The sequence below is a fragment of the Gorilla gorilla genome, chromosome 2 (genome assembly GCF_029281585.2).
Source record: "Gorilla gorilla gorilla isolate KB3781 chromosome 2, NHGRI_mGorGor1-v2.1_pri, whole genome shotgun sequence".
Lineage (NCBI taxonomy): Eukaryota > Metazoa > Chordata > Mammalia > Primates > Hominidae > Gorilla > Gorilla gorilla.
In genome coordinates this window covers 119,970,978-119,988,829 of record NC_086017.1, presented here as the reverse complement: position 1 = coordinate 119,988,829, position 17,852 = coordinate 119,970,978, and the positions used below count along the sequence as shown (strand labels likewise).

Genomic DNA, 17,852 nt, shown 5'->3' with positions numbered 1-17,852 from the left:
TACAGTACACAGTGATAACAGCCTGCCTGTTTCTTCCTTTTTAGTATTTGAGGTGTAAAACATGATGTTCTTCGTTTTTAATATAGTGGGTCCATGAGAATTGGAAAAGACTTTATTCTTTTTACGAAGAAGGAAGAAACGATGACCTGTGTGTTTTTTTCTCAGACATTCTGTGAAGAAGAAAGTCTTAGTGAGGTAAGAGTTGAAGTTTTCCTTCTGTTCCCATAGCAATGATGTTGCTTTCATTTACTCTCAGGAGGTGAAGTCTTGTCATGGGTTCTTTCTGATATGATTTAGAAACTTAGGAATATGTTTGGGAAATGGAGAGAAGGTATCAAGACATTCTGGGGACATCAAAGACCTGTCCTCTTGACCCTTTCCTGAGAACTTCATTTTCATTATCCATGTGCTCAAATCTCCCAAAGTAAGAGGCTCCCTTAGATATGATGAGCTTTTTAGAAGAAACCTGCAAAATCTTTCCACCATATATGCCATAAATTGATTATCATTTTAAAAATAAATAAAATATTGGAGTCAAAGACTTGGAATATAAAATGTAAAGAAATTAATGCAAAATAGACTTAAAACTGTAACTCTGGTGACCATAATTTCAACTCCATTTGCTGATCCAGAGGCATTTTATTAATTACCAGTGCCTGAGTTTTATTATTATGGCTGTCAGTTATAATTCAATATAACAAATACATGTTGAGGAACTACTCTCTGCCTAGTACTGGATAGACTCTTTGAAGGTAGAAAAGAAGCAGAAGGTCATATGGCCATCTAAGAGTCTTCAGCTTTATCACAAAATAAGGTAGACACATATGAATTGGATAAAAAAGTGAGGGTATTTAAAAAGAATGCTCCTCAATGAGTCTGTGTGGCTGCTGTTACCAGATTATCAAAAGCATTGATATAGATGGAGAGATAGAGGGCCTCAAGTGCCCAATGAGGGTTTTATGGAGAGAGTACAACTTGCAGCCGGAAAAGCTGGTACTGGAGATTAATGGCCTCAGCAAGTCTCAGACCTGGAGATGCATATGGAGTTTGGATGGACGGTGTAGGACTGTGAGACTGCCAGTGGGTGGAGCTGGGTGACAGGAGCAGTCTGCAGGTAAAAAGGAGTAAGCCATGTGGGAGCCTGACCTGAGGAAAAGTGATGCTGTAAGCATTTATGTTGCATGTTATGTGTGTAAAGGGCATGGAAAATTGGGCTAACCCTTAATTATAGCTTTCTTAAAATGGGCCATTCCCTTTTTAAAAAAAAAACTAAAAACAGCAACCACTTCCCATTTCTACTTCCACAGAGACAACCTCTTACAACAATATTAACAAGTTCTAGCTGGGCACGGTGGAGTGCATCTGTAGTCCCAGCTACTCAGGAGGCTGAAGAGGGAGGATCACTTGAGCCCAGTAGTTTGAGGCCAGCCTGAGCAACATAGTGAGACCCTGTCTCAAAAAAATAAAATAAAAATAAAAATAAATGGCCTGTTCTTTTGATATTTACCTATGTATCTCTAAATAGCATGCCTGTATTGCTACTTCTTGATTTTATCTAGGCATTATCTATTAACCTCCCACTATAAAAGAGGATTTACCTACCTTTTTTCTCTGCTTCTATCATATAATCATAGTCTTCTCATCCCCCACTCTCAACATAGCTTTATTGTAATTTTAGCTATGACAATATTCAGTGTTTACTTTATAAGACTTTATAAACACTGTTCAAATTATACCAAGTCATCAACTATTATTTTTCCTTTTCATGTACAACTTATTTCCCCTAAAATTAATCATTGCTTAGTTTTTTATGTGTATTACTGTCACTGAATATTTGCTTGGTTTTCTGTGTTCATGTCACTGTGTTAACCCCAGTCTCAAAGTGCTGTCCTCTCAGTCCCATCTTCCTGATGAAGTCTGCTCAGGGCTTTCTCCTGTGCTGCAGCTCACACTCCTGCTTCCATGGTGGTGTTCAGCTGCCATCCTGGGATCTGCCCTTGCCCTCGTCTTGGTGATTCCCTTCCCCTCTCTTCTGTGTCATCTCTGAGATCCTAGATCTCACGTCTTCTTCCATAGCTTGCTCTCTCTTCTTGGTACAGCATGTTCTCCAGTGACTTCTTGAGCAAAGGAACATAGGGGGCAAAATATCTGGAGACCTCACATGCATTAAAAGGTTTTTATTCTACCCTAACACTTAATGGTAGTTGGGCTTGATATTATTTCTAGGTTGGAATTTATTTTCTTTCAGGATTTCGAAGGTTTTGCTTCATTATCTAGTTTCTAGTGTTGTTATTGAGCAGTCTCAAGCCATTTAATTACTTAATCTTATATGTGACCTATTCGTTTTTTGTTTGTTTGCTTGCCTTTACTCTTTGAAGGTCAAAATAATCTTCTTTGTCTCAGTATTCTGATTTCAGTGTTTTGCCTTTGCGTGGTCTATTTACACCCATTGTGCTGGTCACTTGTTGGGTCTTTTTGATTTGGAAACTCATATTCTTCAATTCTGGGATAGTTTCTTGTAATAGCTGATGATTTTCTTCTATTCATATTCTCTTTTCTATCCTTTTGTAACTCCTGTTTTTTAGCTATTGTATTCTGGAAGTGGTTCTCTAATTTTCTTAGCCTTTCCTTCCTGTTTTCTGAGTTTTATATTTTCGCTTTATTTTCTGGGAGATGTTCTAATATTTATTTTTGAACCCTTTTGTTACCAGAAAGGGGTCTGATCCCAGACCCCAAGAGAGAGTTCTTGGACCTCGTGCAAGAAGGAATTCAGGGCGAGTTCATAGAGTGAAGTGAAAGCACTTTATTAAGAAAAAAGTAGAGGAATAAGAGAATGATTACTCCATAGGCAGAGCAGTGGCCTGGGCTGCTCAACTGAGTATACTTATAGTTACTTCTTGATTATATATGCTAAACTAGGGGTTGATTATTCATGAGTTTTCCAGGAATAGGGTGGGCAATTCCAGGAAGTGAGGTTTCCTCCCATTTTTAGACCATATAGGGCAACTTCCTGACATTCCCATGGCACTTGTAAACTGTCATGGCACTGGTAGGGGTGCCTTTTAGCATGCTGATATATTATAATTAGCATATAATGAGCAGTGAGGATGACCAGAGGTCACCATCTTGGTTTTGGTGGGATTTGGCCAGCTTCTTAATGAAGCTGGGTCAGCAGGGTCTTTGTGACCTGTATCTTGTGCCCACCTCCTATCCCATCCTGTGACTAAGAATGCCTAACATGAACATGCAGCCCAGTAGGTCTCAGCCTTATTTGACCCAGCCCCTGTTCAAGATGGAGTCACTCTGATTCAAACATCTCTGACACTTTCACTGAATTTTTTTCTGTAATCATATTCTTAATTTCCAAGAAGTCTTTCTTATTCTCTGGATGTTTCTTTTTCAAAAATATCTCGTTCTTGTTTCATGGATACAGTATTTTCTCTTATAACTCTGAAGATATTAACAATAATTGATTTTTGCCTTGTTGAAATTTTCATCTTTTTATGGTTTCTGTTTTCACTGAGTTACTTTGTTTATAATTATTTGTTCTCTATTATCATATTAGAGGCTTTTCTTAGATGGCCGTTACTCCTGAATACTTTAAAGATAAGTCCAGTAAAATGACGAGTGCAAGCTCTGAGACTGTGAGTGGGGCCTGGCTGCTATGATTGTCACAATAGTGTGATCTAACTGAGCTTTTTTTTTTTATTGGGGAATCCTTAATGTAATTGTTTTTGTGTCTTTCCTTCTGGGTTGGTCAGATTTTTCAAGGAAGACTCCTAGTCTTCTGCCTACAGACTTACCTGTCAGCTTCTGGGAGACAAATGGGAACGAGATCTGAAGATCTCAGCATCTGCTAAGTATACTTTCACTCGGTCTATCTAATCTCAGTAAGGTGCCCCAGGAGCAGTGCCTGGTGTGTCTTCCAGTCTAGAAATCCATTGTTCTACTCTTTCCAGAGGGTAAATATCCAGACCCTGGGGGTTGAGGAGGAGCTGTTGCTGATGGGGATCTAAATGCTACTTATAGTTCTCTTCTCCCCCTACCCCAACTCTAGAGTTAACTCCTGCCATCAGTCCCTGAGAATTACAATGTAGGAATTCTGAATTGCAAATCAGGCTGGCTCTTGTTTCTGGCTTGGGCTTTAGATTGCTTTTCTTGCGTGTGCTGTCATCTGCTTTTCAACTTTTAAAATGCTGATTCTGTTGTTTCCTCTGCCATTCTACCCTTCAAGAGGGAGTTGAAGTACACTCCATCTGTTCCCATATTCCACAATGGAGTATTTTAAAATACAATCCTGTCTATACACATTTGTTATGTGTCTCTTATACAACCAGATTATAGGAGGAAAATGAACTTTTAACTTAGTGTTTTGTAATTTGTCTAGATGAAGAGTGGAATGAAATAGATAAGACAAAAGAATAATGTTTTTTGTGTATTTCATAATAAATTGATGTGTTTTTTTAAAAATAGGTTGTAGTTCCAATGCCCTCGTGGTTAATAAGAACCAGAGAATCTGTCACAGATGATCCCCAGAAATTTGCAATGGAATTATCTATAATTTATAAATACTCCCCATTTAAAACTGAAGCAGAATTGATGCAGCAGTTTGATGTGATCTATGGAAAATGTGGTAAGATCATCAAAACTCTGACAATTTGATGGAAGTATTTGTTTTCAGTGTCTTATCAAAGACACTGTACATATGTTTTCTTTTTTTTGTTCTTATAATCTCATGTGGATTCACACTGGGGACAGTCATTTATTTTATCCATATGAGCTTTGTCTTAAGAGCATCCAAACAAATTACTGTAAATCCCTGACACTGGGAGAAGGATGTGTACTTGCATGAGCTTGGTGAAACTGGGTAAGAAGAGGATGATACAGGCTATGACCACAGGGACTCCACAGTCGCTGCACTAGATAGCAAAGTTAGGAGACACTTATTGCATCATTTGAGATAGAGTGATAACAGGTATGTAAGAGAGTTAGCAACTTATAAAATAACGAATTAATGTCTCTGTGGCAAAGAGTTAGCAAAAGCATTGCAGACATTCTTCTCCAGATTAACAGATCTTTTCCCCATTCTTTCCACCTCCACCAACTTTCTGTTCAACACGTCGAATGTACTGTGTCTACTGACACAGTTGATCCAGGATTTAGACACAGCCATTTAGCCCATGTTCTTAGCTACTATGCTATTCTCCCTTGTGTTTAAGAACTACCAAAAAGTATAATTAGTTGTCCTCTTAATTTCTCTAATGATCCTGTTTGACTTTGTATCATAATCAACTGGAAATAATTTGGACTTTTTTTGTTAATCATGCCTTGGAGCAGGGGTCAGCAAATTATGGTCTCGGGTCAAATGTGGCCCCATACCTGTTCTTGTAAATAAAGATTTATTGGAACGCAACCACACTCATTCATTTATGTATTCTCCATTGCTGCTTTCATGCTTCAGTGGCAGAGCTGCATTGTGAATAGTAGCAACAGAGACCGTATGGCCTGCAAAGCCTAAAATATTTACTATCTGGCCCTTTATGGAAAAAATTTACCAACACCTGCTATAGTGTATGAAAACAATATTTCTTATTTGTACAATGTTTAAAAACCCTTCTTTGTTTTTATGTGTGTTAAATTCAGTACTACCAATGAGAGCTTTACCTATAACACAAGCTTGGCTCAGGCTCTTAACAAATTTCATAATGCAAATTATGAAAAGAATGCCAAAGTTTAAAAATCCACATTGAAAGACTTGTAATGAATTGAATAGTAATAAGAGGCACCATACTGTAGAAACTCAGCACTCTTTGGCAGGGAGTGAAACTTGCTAGAAGACATATCTTGGCTTAGCCAAAGAGTTAGCCAAACATACTATTTACTGAAGTACAAAAGAAAATTTTATAGCAGACTCAGTTCCATAGATGAAATGATAGCACAATGACTAGCATTTAGTGTATTTAAAATACTGACAAGTCAAACATCTATTTTTCCACCAGGTACTTTGCTGGTTATTTATAACTTGAAGCTTCTGCTTAATGGAGAACCAGAGTTGGATGTTAAAACTGACAAAGAAGATATACTGATGGCTGGAGCTCTGGAGGAGTATGTGTGTGTTTGACAGAATGTTTTTCAACAATGGTGGTGAGCTAGAGTTAGGAGCCCTGCATCCTGGCTCCAGGTCTGAGGTCACTGGGCTTTAGCACTGGGACAATTCATCTTACCCTAGTTACCAGTAAAGTTGGGCTAGGTCAGTGGTTTCCAAACTTTAAGCTTCAGAGTGCCCTGGGATGTTTCTTGAGAAGTACAGGGTCTGGGGCCTCATCTTGACCTACTGAGTCAGAATGTCCAGATACCAAGCCTAGGAATCAGTCTTTTTCAAATGTTCCCCAGATGATTCAGAGGTGCCAGCATATTTAGGGACCACTGGAATATAAGACTTCTAAAGCTTTCTAATACCTTGACTCCTAATTTGTAGATATTAAAACTGAAAAAAACCTGCAGAGTTTATTATTCATTACAGATCATTAAAAATGGGCAGACATCAGGATAGTGTGAAGCAAAAAGGAATATGACCAAGTGGCAATTTAATCATTATTTTCTGCATGAAAAAGCATGGAGAAAGAATGAAATAGCGACAAAAGCTAGGTTTCTCTAAAATAACAGTGTTACTTACAGCTTAGCTCGAGCCTGCAGTTTTTTAGTCTCAGAATACTACAGCTAGAAGAGATTGTAAAGGTAATTTAATCCAGTACAATTTATTTTGTATTTCAGTGTTGTACAATAGAAATATAATGAGAGCCACAACGAGGGACATATTTAATCTTAAATTTTCTAGTAGCCATGTTAAGAAAAGTAAAAAGAATAGGTGAAATTAATTTTAATAATGATTTTATTTAATCCAATATATCTAAAATATTGTCATTTAAATTTCAATATGAAAAATATTGATGATATTTTGTATTCTTTTTTTTAATCCAAAGTCTTTGAATCCAGTGTGTGTGTTGCAACATACAGCACATATGAATTTGGACTAATGCCCAATAGCCACAGGTGGCCAGTAGCTACCATATGTTTTTAGACTAAGGTGTTAAGACCCAAGTAGACATGTTAGGTTACAGAGAACTTCTTTTGCTTTTCCCAATGAGGTGAAATTTAGAAATTTCTTTCCACAGTTAGCAAATAACTATTTGATAACACACTTTTAGATTACCTTCTCTCCTTATTGCTGATGTATGTTTTTTCTCATATTCCAACATGTGGAATTCCTAATATACACATAAATGGAGGGATTTTTTTTCTTTTGGAAAAAAATATTCAGCCTAATGGCTGTTCCACAAATGCTGGGAACCCCTGTGCCAGCATTAATATGCCAGTGTCAGAAAGGAGTCCCAGAATTTTCAGCATCTCTATTACTATCTTCCTCTTTTCCTGCTGCCTCTGCCCTCCTAGTTGCCAGCTGGTTCCAAAACCGATATTTCATGCTATTTAAAAGCATTTTGAAACAGTTATCTGTCAGAGTGCCTTGGCATTTCTACACTGGCATTAGAAAACAATACATTGTTAGAGGGATAATTTGACAGCTACATCTTTGGAAAGATGTTCTTGCTGTTTCCAGATTGTGTAATGAAGCCAGAGCTTCTCTAGCCATTTAGGCAGTTAGTTACAAAATAAAGAAAATGAATCAGACCTAAAACATGTACACTTTCACTTTGGCACATAGATCACACTGGATTTTCTAATTTGTTTTTCAGCAAAAATTTTTTTTTAGTTTAATCACAAGAAAAGCCTTTAAAGACAGGGCTAGGATTTTATAAGGAAGAATCACTGTAAAGAGGATTCATAGTTTCTGAACTGAGGGCGCGATACATTTCATGGCCTCTGACACGAGTACTGTGATGGTGCCAAGAAGGGATAGCATCACCACCTCCTTGGGGGTAGCAGTGCCTCTGTAGTTTTTTTCTGTAAAAGATTTGCCCTTAATTCCACTTCATTGTTGATTTTGACCTACTGTCTCCTCCCCATCACTCCCAAGCTCCCTTTAAACTTAGAATATACTTTTTATTTATTTATTTATTTATTTTTTTAGATGGAGTCTCACCCTGTTGCCCAGGCTGGAGTGCAGTGGTGCCATCTTGGCTCACTGCAACCTCCGCCTCCTGGGTTCAAGCGATTCTCATCCCTTAGCCTCCCAAGTATCTGGGATTACAGGCATGTGCCACCCTGCCTGGCTAATTTTTTGTATTTTTAGTAGAGACGGGGTTTCACCGTGTTGGCCAGGCTGGTCTTGAACTCCTGACTTCAGGTGATCTGCCCCCCAAGCCTACCAAAGTGCTGGGATTACAGGCATGAGCCACCGCACCTGGCCAACATACATGTATTTTTAACTTGTTAAAAAATGGTACATAGTTTACCACACAAGGTTATGGATAATGGTGCGGTCCCATGGGTTCTAACATTAATATCCAATTACCCTTCAGTAAGAGACTAGAAAAGACATAAATTCTTAGTCCTAAAGGATTAGTTCTGGTCCAAGGTGGGTCTTTTTTCTGAGTCCTCTTTCATTTATGGCTTCTGATATTTGAACCTCTAATCTGGTGCAGTTTATAATATAACACATTTTTTACCATTTCTTTTCCTGGTGATTATTGTATCCCCTTATCTCTACTGGGTAGGATTGTACAGCTGTCCAAAACAATTTTCAAATCTTGAAACTATGTAATTTTCAGGTTTGGTCTTAGATATTAGAGTCCTGCTGATTCTGAAAATAATTTAATTTTCTGTATAGGAATGTGAAAATTCAAACTTTCAGGCCGTATTGGCCTCAGGGAAGAGGTGTTTTGGCATTATTTATTTCACATAGTTCTTGTGAACATTTGACATCGTGTTTTTTTTTTTTTTTTTTTTTGAGACGGAGTTTTGCTCTTGTTGCCCAGGCTGGAGTTCAGTGGTGCAGTCTCGGCTCACTGCAACTTCTGCCTCCTAGGTTCAAACGATTCTCCCACCCCAGCCTCCCAAGTAGCTGGGATTACAGGCATGTGCCACCACTCCAGGCTAATTGTTTTGTATTTTTAGTAGAGATGGGGTTTCACCATGTTGGTTAGGCTGGTCTTGAACTCCTAACCTCAGGTGATCCACCCACCTCGGCCTCCCAAAGTGCTGGGATTACAGGTGTGAGTCACTGCGCCCGGCTTTGACAACAGTTTTAAACATAGGATTCAAAACCTTTTATCATTCTGCTTTGGGCTGAGGCACTAACAGCAGTAATCAGACCAGTGGCAGGGTTTTCTTTCAAGATGACAATCACGTCAAGAGAATTTCAGTAGAAGTGATGTTCAAGCACATGAACAGTGGTGGCCTGTGGTTTGGCAATATCAGTTTAAAGGTGACCTGTTTCCACTTAAATTAAAAAAAATTTTTCCAATAGATGGCAGTCATCAGAATTTCAGAATGCACATGATACACAAGTCTGCATTTTATGTGTGAAATATTAAATTGAATTTTGAAATTGTGAATATGACTTACGGAGAGTGCCAGGGAATCATACATAGGTTCCAGGGCTATATGCAGAAAGTGAGTTGAATTTGCAGGGTAAAAATTATCTTAAATTTATATGTCGCCGTAAACTTAGGCAGTGTTTTTTCTGAAAGGGAAGAAGATACAAAAAATAACTTTGTAAAAAATCAAAAGAAAATCAAGAGTTTGAAACAAAGGGTGGGGGTAATGACAAGAATACTGAACAGTGAAGAAAATGAAAGTGGGCTAATGACAGAAAACAAGATGTTTCTTCAGGGCTGGGCTAGGTGTGTTTACTAATTTATGTTGTAATTTTTTGGAACTCTGGACCCAAATCCCACATCTCAAACTTTTGTAGATGTTTTCTTCCATTAAATCGCATTTTTTTCTCTTTAAATAGTCCATTTGTGCAAAACAAAATCCTTAGTTAATTCTTTCCCTCTGTCTTATTTGTGGCTTTTAGTAAGCTTCATTTACAGTCATACAGATGATTAAAGTTTAGAGTCATTTTCAGAAGTCCTTTATTGAGTGGGTACAGAAGTTAACAGGCTAGTGGAGAGTTTTAAAATGAGTCACTGCCCATCATGACCTCCTATGTGGTTAGTATGGATTCTCATCTGTGAAATCTACAGGACTGTAATTCTACTTTGGCATTCCTTACATAGTGATCTTATTTCATTCATAGGACATAGACCTCTTTGTGTGGATACCAGGATGGAATCTTAATATGGATTTTAAAATTACATGTAAGATATGCCACTGAATTGGATCCAAGCATTACTTTTCTTTTAGACTTTTATTTTAGGTTCAGGGGTACACATGTAGGTTTGTTATGTAGGTAAACTCATGTCACAGAGGTTTGTTTTACAGATTATTTCATCACTCAGTTATTAAGCCCAATAGCCAACAGTTACCTTTTCTGCTCCTTTCCCTTCTCCCACCCTCCACACTCAAGACCCCAGTGTCTGTTGTTTCCTTCAGTGTGTCCATGTGTTCTCATTATTTAGCTTGCACTTGTAAATGAGAACCTGCAGTATTTAGTTTTCTGTTCCTGTGTTAGTTTGCTAAAAATAACAGCCTCCAGCTCTATCCATATTCCTGCAAAAGACATGATCTCGTTCTTTTATATGGCAGCATAGTATTCCATGGTATATGTACCACATTTTCTTTATCCAGTCTGTCATTTATGGACATTTAGGTTCCATATCTTTGCTATTGTGATATAGTAAATAGTGCTACAGTGAGCATTTGCATGCATGTGTCTTCATGACAGAATGCTTTATATTATTCTGGGTATATACCCAGTAATGGGGTTCCTGGGTTGAACGGTAGTTCTACTTTTTAGCTCTTTGAGGAATTGCCATAGTACTTTCCACAATGGTTGAACTAGTACACTCCCACTAACAGTGTATAAGTATTCCCTTTTCTCTGCAGCCTCTCCAACATTTGTAATTTTTCAACATTTTAATAATTGCCATTCTGACTGGTGTGAGATGGTAGGTTTTGATTTGCATTTCTCTAATGATCAGTGATATTGAGGTTTTTTAAATATGCTTGTTGGCAGTATGTATGTTTTCTTTTGAAAAATATCTGTTCATGTCCTTTGCCCATTTTTTAGTGGGTTGTTTCTTTTTCTCTTGTAAGTTTAAGTTTCTTACAGATGCTCGATATTAGACCTTTGTCAGATGCATAGTTTGCAAATACTTTCTCCCATCCTGTAGGTTGTCTGTTTACTTTGTTGATAGTTTCTTTTGCTGTGCAGAAGCTCTTAAGTTTAATTAGATCCCACTTGTCAATTTTTGCTTTTGTTGTAATAGCTTTTGGTATCTTGTCATGAAATCTGTGCCTGCTCCTATGTCCAGGATGGTATTACCTAGGTTGTCTTACAGGGTTTTTATAGTTTTGGGTTTTACATTTAAGTCTTTAATTCGTCCTGAGTTAATTTTTGTATGTGGTATAAGGAAGGGGTCCCGCTTCAATCTTCTGCATATGGCTAGCCAGTTATCCCAGCACCATTTATTGAAGAGGGAGTCTTTTCCCATTGCTTCTTTTTGTCAGCTTTGTTGATGATCAGATGGTTGTAGGTGTGCAGCCTTATTTCTGGGCTTTCTTTTCTGTTTCATTGATCTATGTGTCTGTTTTTGTACCAATTCCATGCTGTTTTGGTTACTGTACCCCTTTAGTATAATTTGAAGTCGGGTAATGTGATGCCTCCAGCTTTGTTCTTTTTGCTTAGGATTGCTTTGGCTAGTCAGGCTCTTTTTTTGGTTCTCTATGAATTTTAAGATAATTTTTTCTAGTTCTGTGAAGAATGTCATTGGTAGTTTGACAGGAATAGCATTGAATCTGTAAATTGCTTTGGGCAGTAAGGTCATTTTAATGATATTGATTCTTCCTATACAGGAGCATGTGATGTTTTTCCATTTGTTTGTGTCTTCTCTGATTTATTTGAGCAGTGTTTTGTAATTCTCCTTGTGGAAATCTTTCACCTCCCTGTTTAGGCATATTTCTAGGTATTTTATTCTTTTTGTGGCAATTGTGAATGAGATTGCCTTCCTGATTTGGCTCTTGGCTTGGCTGTTGTTAATGTATAGGAATATTAGTGACTTTTGTACATTGATTTTGCATCTGCAACTTTGCCAAAGTTGTTTATTAGCCGAAGGAGCTTTTGGGCTGAGACTATGGGGTTTTCTAGATATAGAGTCATGTCATTTGCAAACACACGTAGTTTGGCTTCGTCTCTTCCTATTTGGATGCCTTTTATTTCTTTCTCTTGCCTGATTGCCAAGCAATAGTTTTCTTTACTTCTCATATACCTCACTGTCCCTTGTTGTTTGCCAGGTGGTTCAGCACCTGTTCAAGAGGCATTAATTTGGGGGGCAGAGGATGGAGTGGGAATGAAGGGAGGAGCTTCAATTAGTATTACAAATATTAACTCATTGAAAAATATTTAAACTTTCATAAACAGGTAAAGCAATGTAAAAGTGCGTCCTCATTCTCCATCTCAGCTCCCCCAGTCTCTCTTCTACTGTAGAAATTATTTTGCTACTTGGGATTTAAATCTATCTTCTAGATATTTATTATCTGTCACTTTATATTAGATTTAACTTACCATTTTTAAAATTTTGAAATAATTTGACTTTTCAAAGTTTTAAAGATAGTACAGAAAATTCCCATGTATCTTTCATCCAGATTTCCCAAATGTTGATATTTTACCAACATCTGAAAAATGAGAAATTTGAAACATGTCTGTCCCAAGCATTTCAGATAAGGGATGGTCCACCTGTACATCAGTACTTCTCTGTTGATGGGCATTCAGGTTGATTTTAATTTTTCACTTTTGGGAACAATGTCAGTCTTTATACTTAAATTGTTAGACATTTAGACAAGTATTTATTTACTGTTGATTCTCAGAAATACTATTACTGGGTTAAGTGGTTGTAATTTCCTCAATGGTGGCATTTTGCAAAACCAAGGTACAATATGATAACCAGGACGTGAACCAGGGCATGAACACAATCCATCAGGTTTGATAGAAATCCACCAATGCATCTCTACAAATATCCCCTATATTACCCTTTATAATTATACACACCTCCTTCTTTCTCCATCAACTCGACTTAAAAAAATAACTTTAAAAGAGTATATTGGTAAATAATAGATATACATATTTTCAGGGTATATGATACATTCATATAATTTGTAAAGTTAAAATAGAGGTAATTGGGATATTCATCCCCTTAAATATTTCTTTTCTTTATGCTACAAACATTCTAATTATTCTTTTCTAGCTATTTTGAATTGTACCACAGATGATTGTTAACTATAGTTACCCTATTGATCTGTTGAACAGTAGGTCTTATTTCTTCTATTTAACTGTATATTTCATCCCGTTAAATCAACCTTTCTTCATCCTCATCCTATTACCTTGCCTCTGGTAACTACCAGTCTACTCTCTATCTTAATGAGATCCACTTTTTAAGCTCCTACATATGAATGAGAACATGTTATATTAGTCATTCTGTGCTTGGCTTATTTCACTTAACGTAATGACCTCCAATTCCATCCATGTTGCTACAGTGACAGGATTTCATACTTTTTTATGGCTGAGTAGTATTCTGTTGTGTATATGTACAACATTTCTTTATGCATTCATCCACTATGGGCACTTAGGTTGATTCCGTATTTTGGCTATGTTGAATAGTGCTGCAGTAAACATGGGAATACAGATATCTCTTTGATAGATTCAGTTTCTTTCCAGTAATGGAATTGCTGGATCATATAGTAGTTCTATTTTTAGTTTTTTGAGGAGCCTTCATACTGTTCTCCAAAATGGCTGTACTAATTTATATTCCTACCAACAGCATCCGAGGGTTCCCCTTTCTCCACATCCTCACCAGTATCCGTTATTCCCTGTCTTTGGATAAAAGCCATTTTAATTGGGGTGAGATGATATCTCATTGTGGTTTTGGTTTACATTTCTGTGGTGATTCGTGATGTTGAGCATTTTTCCATATACCTTTGGCTATTTGTATGTTGTCTTTTGAGAAATGTCTATTCGGGTCTTTTGCCCATTTTAAAATAAGATTATTTGGTATTTTGCCATTGAGTTGTTTGAGCTTCTTATATATTCTGGATATTAATCTTCTGTCAGGTGGGTAGTTTGCAAATATTTTCTCCTATTCTGCAGGTTGTCTCATCACTTTGTTGACTATCTTCTTTGCTTTGCAGAAACTTTTTAGCTTGATGTAATGCCATTTGTCTATTTTTGTTTTAATTACCTTTGCTTTTGAGTTTTTACACACACACAGACACATAGACAGACAGACACACACACACAGACACATAGACAGACAGACAGACAGATAGACACACACACACCCCTTTGCCCAGATCAATTTCCTGGAGAGTTTCCCCAGTGTTTTCTAGCTAGCTTTCTAATAGTTTCATAGTTTTTGGTCTTACATTTAAGTCTTTAATTCATTTTGATTTGATGTTTGTATATGGTGAGAGATAGGGGTCTAGTTTCATTCTTCTGCATATGTATATTTAATTTTCCCAGCACCGTTTGTTGAAGAAACTGTCCTTTCCCCTTTGCACATTTTTGATGGCTTTGTCAAAAATTAGTTGGCTATAAATGCGTGGATTTATATCTGGGTTGTGTCTTCTTCTGTTCCATTGTTCTGTGTCTGTTTTTGTGCCAGTACCATGCTGATTTGGTTACTATAATTTCGTAGTGTATTTTGGAGTCATGTAGTGTGATGTTCTTTGTTTTTTTTTGATCAGGATTGCTTTGGCTATTCAGTGTCTTCTGTGGTTCCATATAAATTTTAGGATTGTTCTTCTATTTCTGTGAAGAATACCACTGGTATTTTGATATTCTATTGAATGTGTAAATTGCTTTGGGTGGTATTTAATATTCAACAACATTAATTCTTCCAATTCATGAGTGAGGAATATCTCCATTATGTTTCGAATTCTCTTCAGTTTCTTTCTAAAGTATTTTATAATTTTCTTTGTATAGATCTTTCACTTCTTTGGTTAAATTGACTTCTAGGTGTTTTATATTCTTTGTAGCTATTATAAATGGGATTGCTTTCTTGATTTCTTTTTTAGATTGTTGGTGGCATATAGAAGTGCTACTAATTGTATGCAGCTTTTGTATTCTGCCACTTTACTGAATTAATTTATCAGTTCTAACAGTTTGCTGGTGGTGTCTTTAGTCTTTTGTAAATATAAGGTCACATCATTCTGAAACAAGGCTAATTTGACTTCTTTCTTTCTGGTTTGAATGCCCCATATTTCTTTCTCTTGGCTAATTGCTATGGCCAGAACTTTCAGTATTATGAATAAAAGTGGTGACAGTGGGTGTCCCTGTCTTATTTCAGATCTTAGAGGAAAGGCTTTCAATTTCTCCTCATTCAGTATAATGTTAACTATGTGTTTATCATGCATAGTTTTTATTATTTTGAGGTATATTACTTCTTTACACAGTTTATTAAGGGTTTTTATCATAAAGGGATGTGGAATTTTCTTGAATGATTTTTCATCATCAATTGAAATGATCCTAGGGTTTTCTCCTTGATTCTGTTAATGTGATGTTTCATGTTTATTTATTTGCATATGTTCAAGCATCCTTCCATCCCTGGGATGAATCTCATTTGATAAAGATGAATGATCTTTTTAATGTGTTGATGAATTCGATTTGCTTGTATTTTGTTGAGGATTTTTACATCTGTGTTCGTCAGTGACATTGGCCTGTAGTTTTCCTTTTTGATTGTATTTGTCTGGTTTTGGTATCAGGGCAATGCTGGCCTTGTGGAATGAGTTTGAAAGAATTCCTTCCTCTTCAGTTTTTTTGAAGAGTTTGAGTAGAATTGGTATTAGTTCTTCTTTAAATGTTTGGTACAATTCAGCAGTGAAGACATCAGGTCCTGAGATTTTCTTTGATGGGCACCTTCTTATTACGGGCGTGAGCCACTGCACCCAGCACTATATTACTATCTCTTAACAGGTTGCTGTAGATATTATTGTTTTTGATAGATTTGTCTTTTGGGTTTCATACTAGCATAATGAGTAGATTGTGCACCACAATTATAGTATTCTGGGTTTGTTCATGTAATTAATTTTACCAGTGGATCTTGTATCTCGAAAAGTATTTTTTTTTTCTTTATCTTAGTATTTTGTTTTTTTCAGATTGAAAAAATACCTTTAGCATATCTTGTAAGATGAGTCTGGTGGTGATGAATTTTGTTTGTCTAGGAAATGCTTTATCTGTCTTTTATATTTGAAGGATAGCTTTGCTGGATGCAGTATTCTTGAATAGCAGCATTTTTTTCAGCACTTTGAAAATATTGTTTCACTGTCTACTGTCCTGTATGGTTTCCTTTGAAAAGTATATTGCTAGACGAATTGGAGCTCCTTTATGTTTTACTTACTTCTTTCCTCTTGCTGCTTTTAGGATTCTCTCTTTGTCTTTGACTGTTGAGAGTTTGATTCTTATATGCGTTGGGGTAGTCTTATTTGGGTTGGATCTGTTTGGTGTTTTCTGAGCTTCCATACCTGGATATTTGTCTCTTTCTCAAGTTTGGGAAAATTTTCTGTTATTATTTCTTTGAGTAAGCTTTCTACCCCTTGCTCTTGCTTTATTCCCTCTTGAACACCAATAATTCTTAGATTGGTCTTTTGAGGTAATTTTCTGTATCTTGTAGGCAATCTTTGTTTCTTTCATTTTTTTTTACTTTTTGCTCCTCTGTGTATTTTCAAATAACCTATCTTTGAGCTCACAGATTATTTCCTCTACTTGATCTATTCTGTTGTGCAGAGCCTTGAATGAATTTTTTAGTTCAGTAAGTATATTTCTCAGTTCCAAGATTTGTTTGATTTTTAAGGTATTTCAATCACTTTATTAAATTTCTTTACTGAATTACTTTTTTGTGTTACTTTGGAGACCACTGAGTTTCCTTAAAACTATTATTTTTAATTCTTTATCTGAGAGCTCACATATTGCTTTTTCACTAGGGTCAGTCACTGATTCCTTGCTTTGTTTGGGCAGGTCCTGCTTCTGTGTTTGCTGTTGTTTCTTGTGGATGTACATCTATGTCTTTGCACTGAAGGATTAATGACCTCTCCCAGTCTTGTCTGTCTGGTTTTTGTTTTGTTTTGTTTTCACTGGGTATGTTTGCTTGAAGATTATTCATAATTTACCTGTTGGTTTTTTTTTTTAATTGTTCTCCTAGGTTGCTGCCTTCTTTTCGGCACTAGGTGGTGCTATAACCCAGGTTGACCTTGGCTCTAGTAAATCATCAGAGCACTGCCCTGTCCTAAATAGGGAAGGTCCTAAGGGGGATTTCCCAGCAGTGTGGGAAGGTTGGCTGGGGGTTTGTGCCCAAGGGACCTGTGGAACATACTTCCTGCAGTGTGATGCTGCTGAACGGCCACTTGATTTGTCTGAGTTACCTAGCACAGTTTCTAGGGCTGAGGACAGTAGTTTCCTACTGTCCTCAAGGACGTTTCTCCCTCCAGACACTTGTGAGGCTTCTCGTGGATTGAAGCAGGGACAGATTTCCTGCTGGGGAACCCAGGATAGTGGGGAAGCTGGTTGTTCACCTTGCTCTCACTTTTTCTGGTATAGAAACTGTGAGTCAGGAGGAAATTTTCTGCATATTAGAAGATGGGCAGATTGGGGGAAAGATCATCATGGGTATGAAAGTTCAATTCTTGGCTGGGCGCAGTGGCTCACGCCTGTAATCCCAGCACTTTGGGAGGCCGAGGCAGGCAGATCACGAGGTCAGGAGTTCCAGACCAGCCTGGCCAACATACTGAAACCCTGTCTC

General features: G+C 37.1%; 1 protein-coding gene across 2 annotated transcripts in view; it reads left to right on the top strand.

Annotated features, from left to right (window-relative positions):
- Positions 1-17,852, top strand: part of MORC1 (MORC family CW-type zinc finger 1) — a 165,993-nt gene that overhangs the window by 18,884 nt on the left and 129,257 nt on the right. For both annotated transcript variants that reach the window (XM_004036029.5, XM_019023101.4), the window contains exons 6-8: positions 87-195; positions 4,474-4,633; positions 6,000-6,105. In XM_004036029.5, the coding sequence (XP_004036077.2) occupies positions 87-195; positions 4,474-4,633; positions 6,000-6,105 (375 nt within the window). The remainder of the gene's footprint in view (positions 1-86; positions 196-4,473; positions 4,634-5,999; positions 6,106-17,852) is intronic.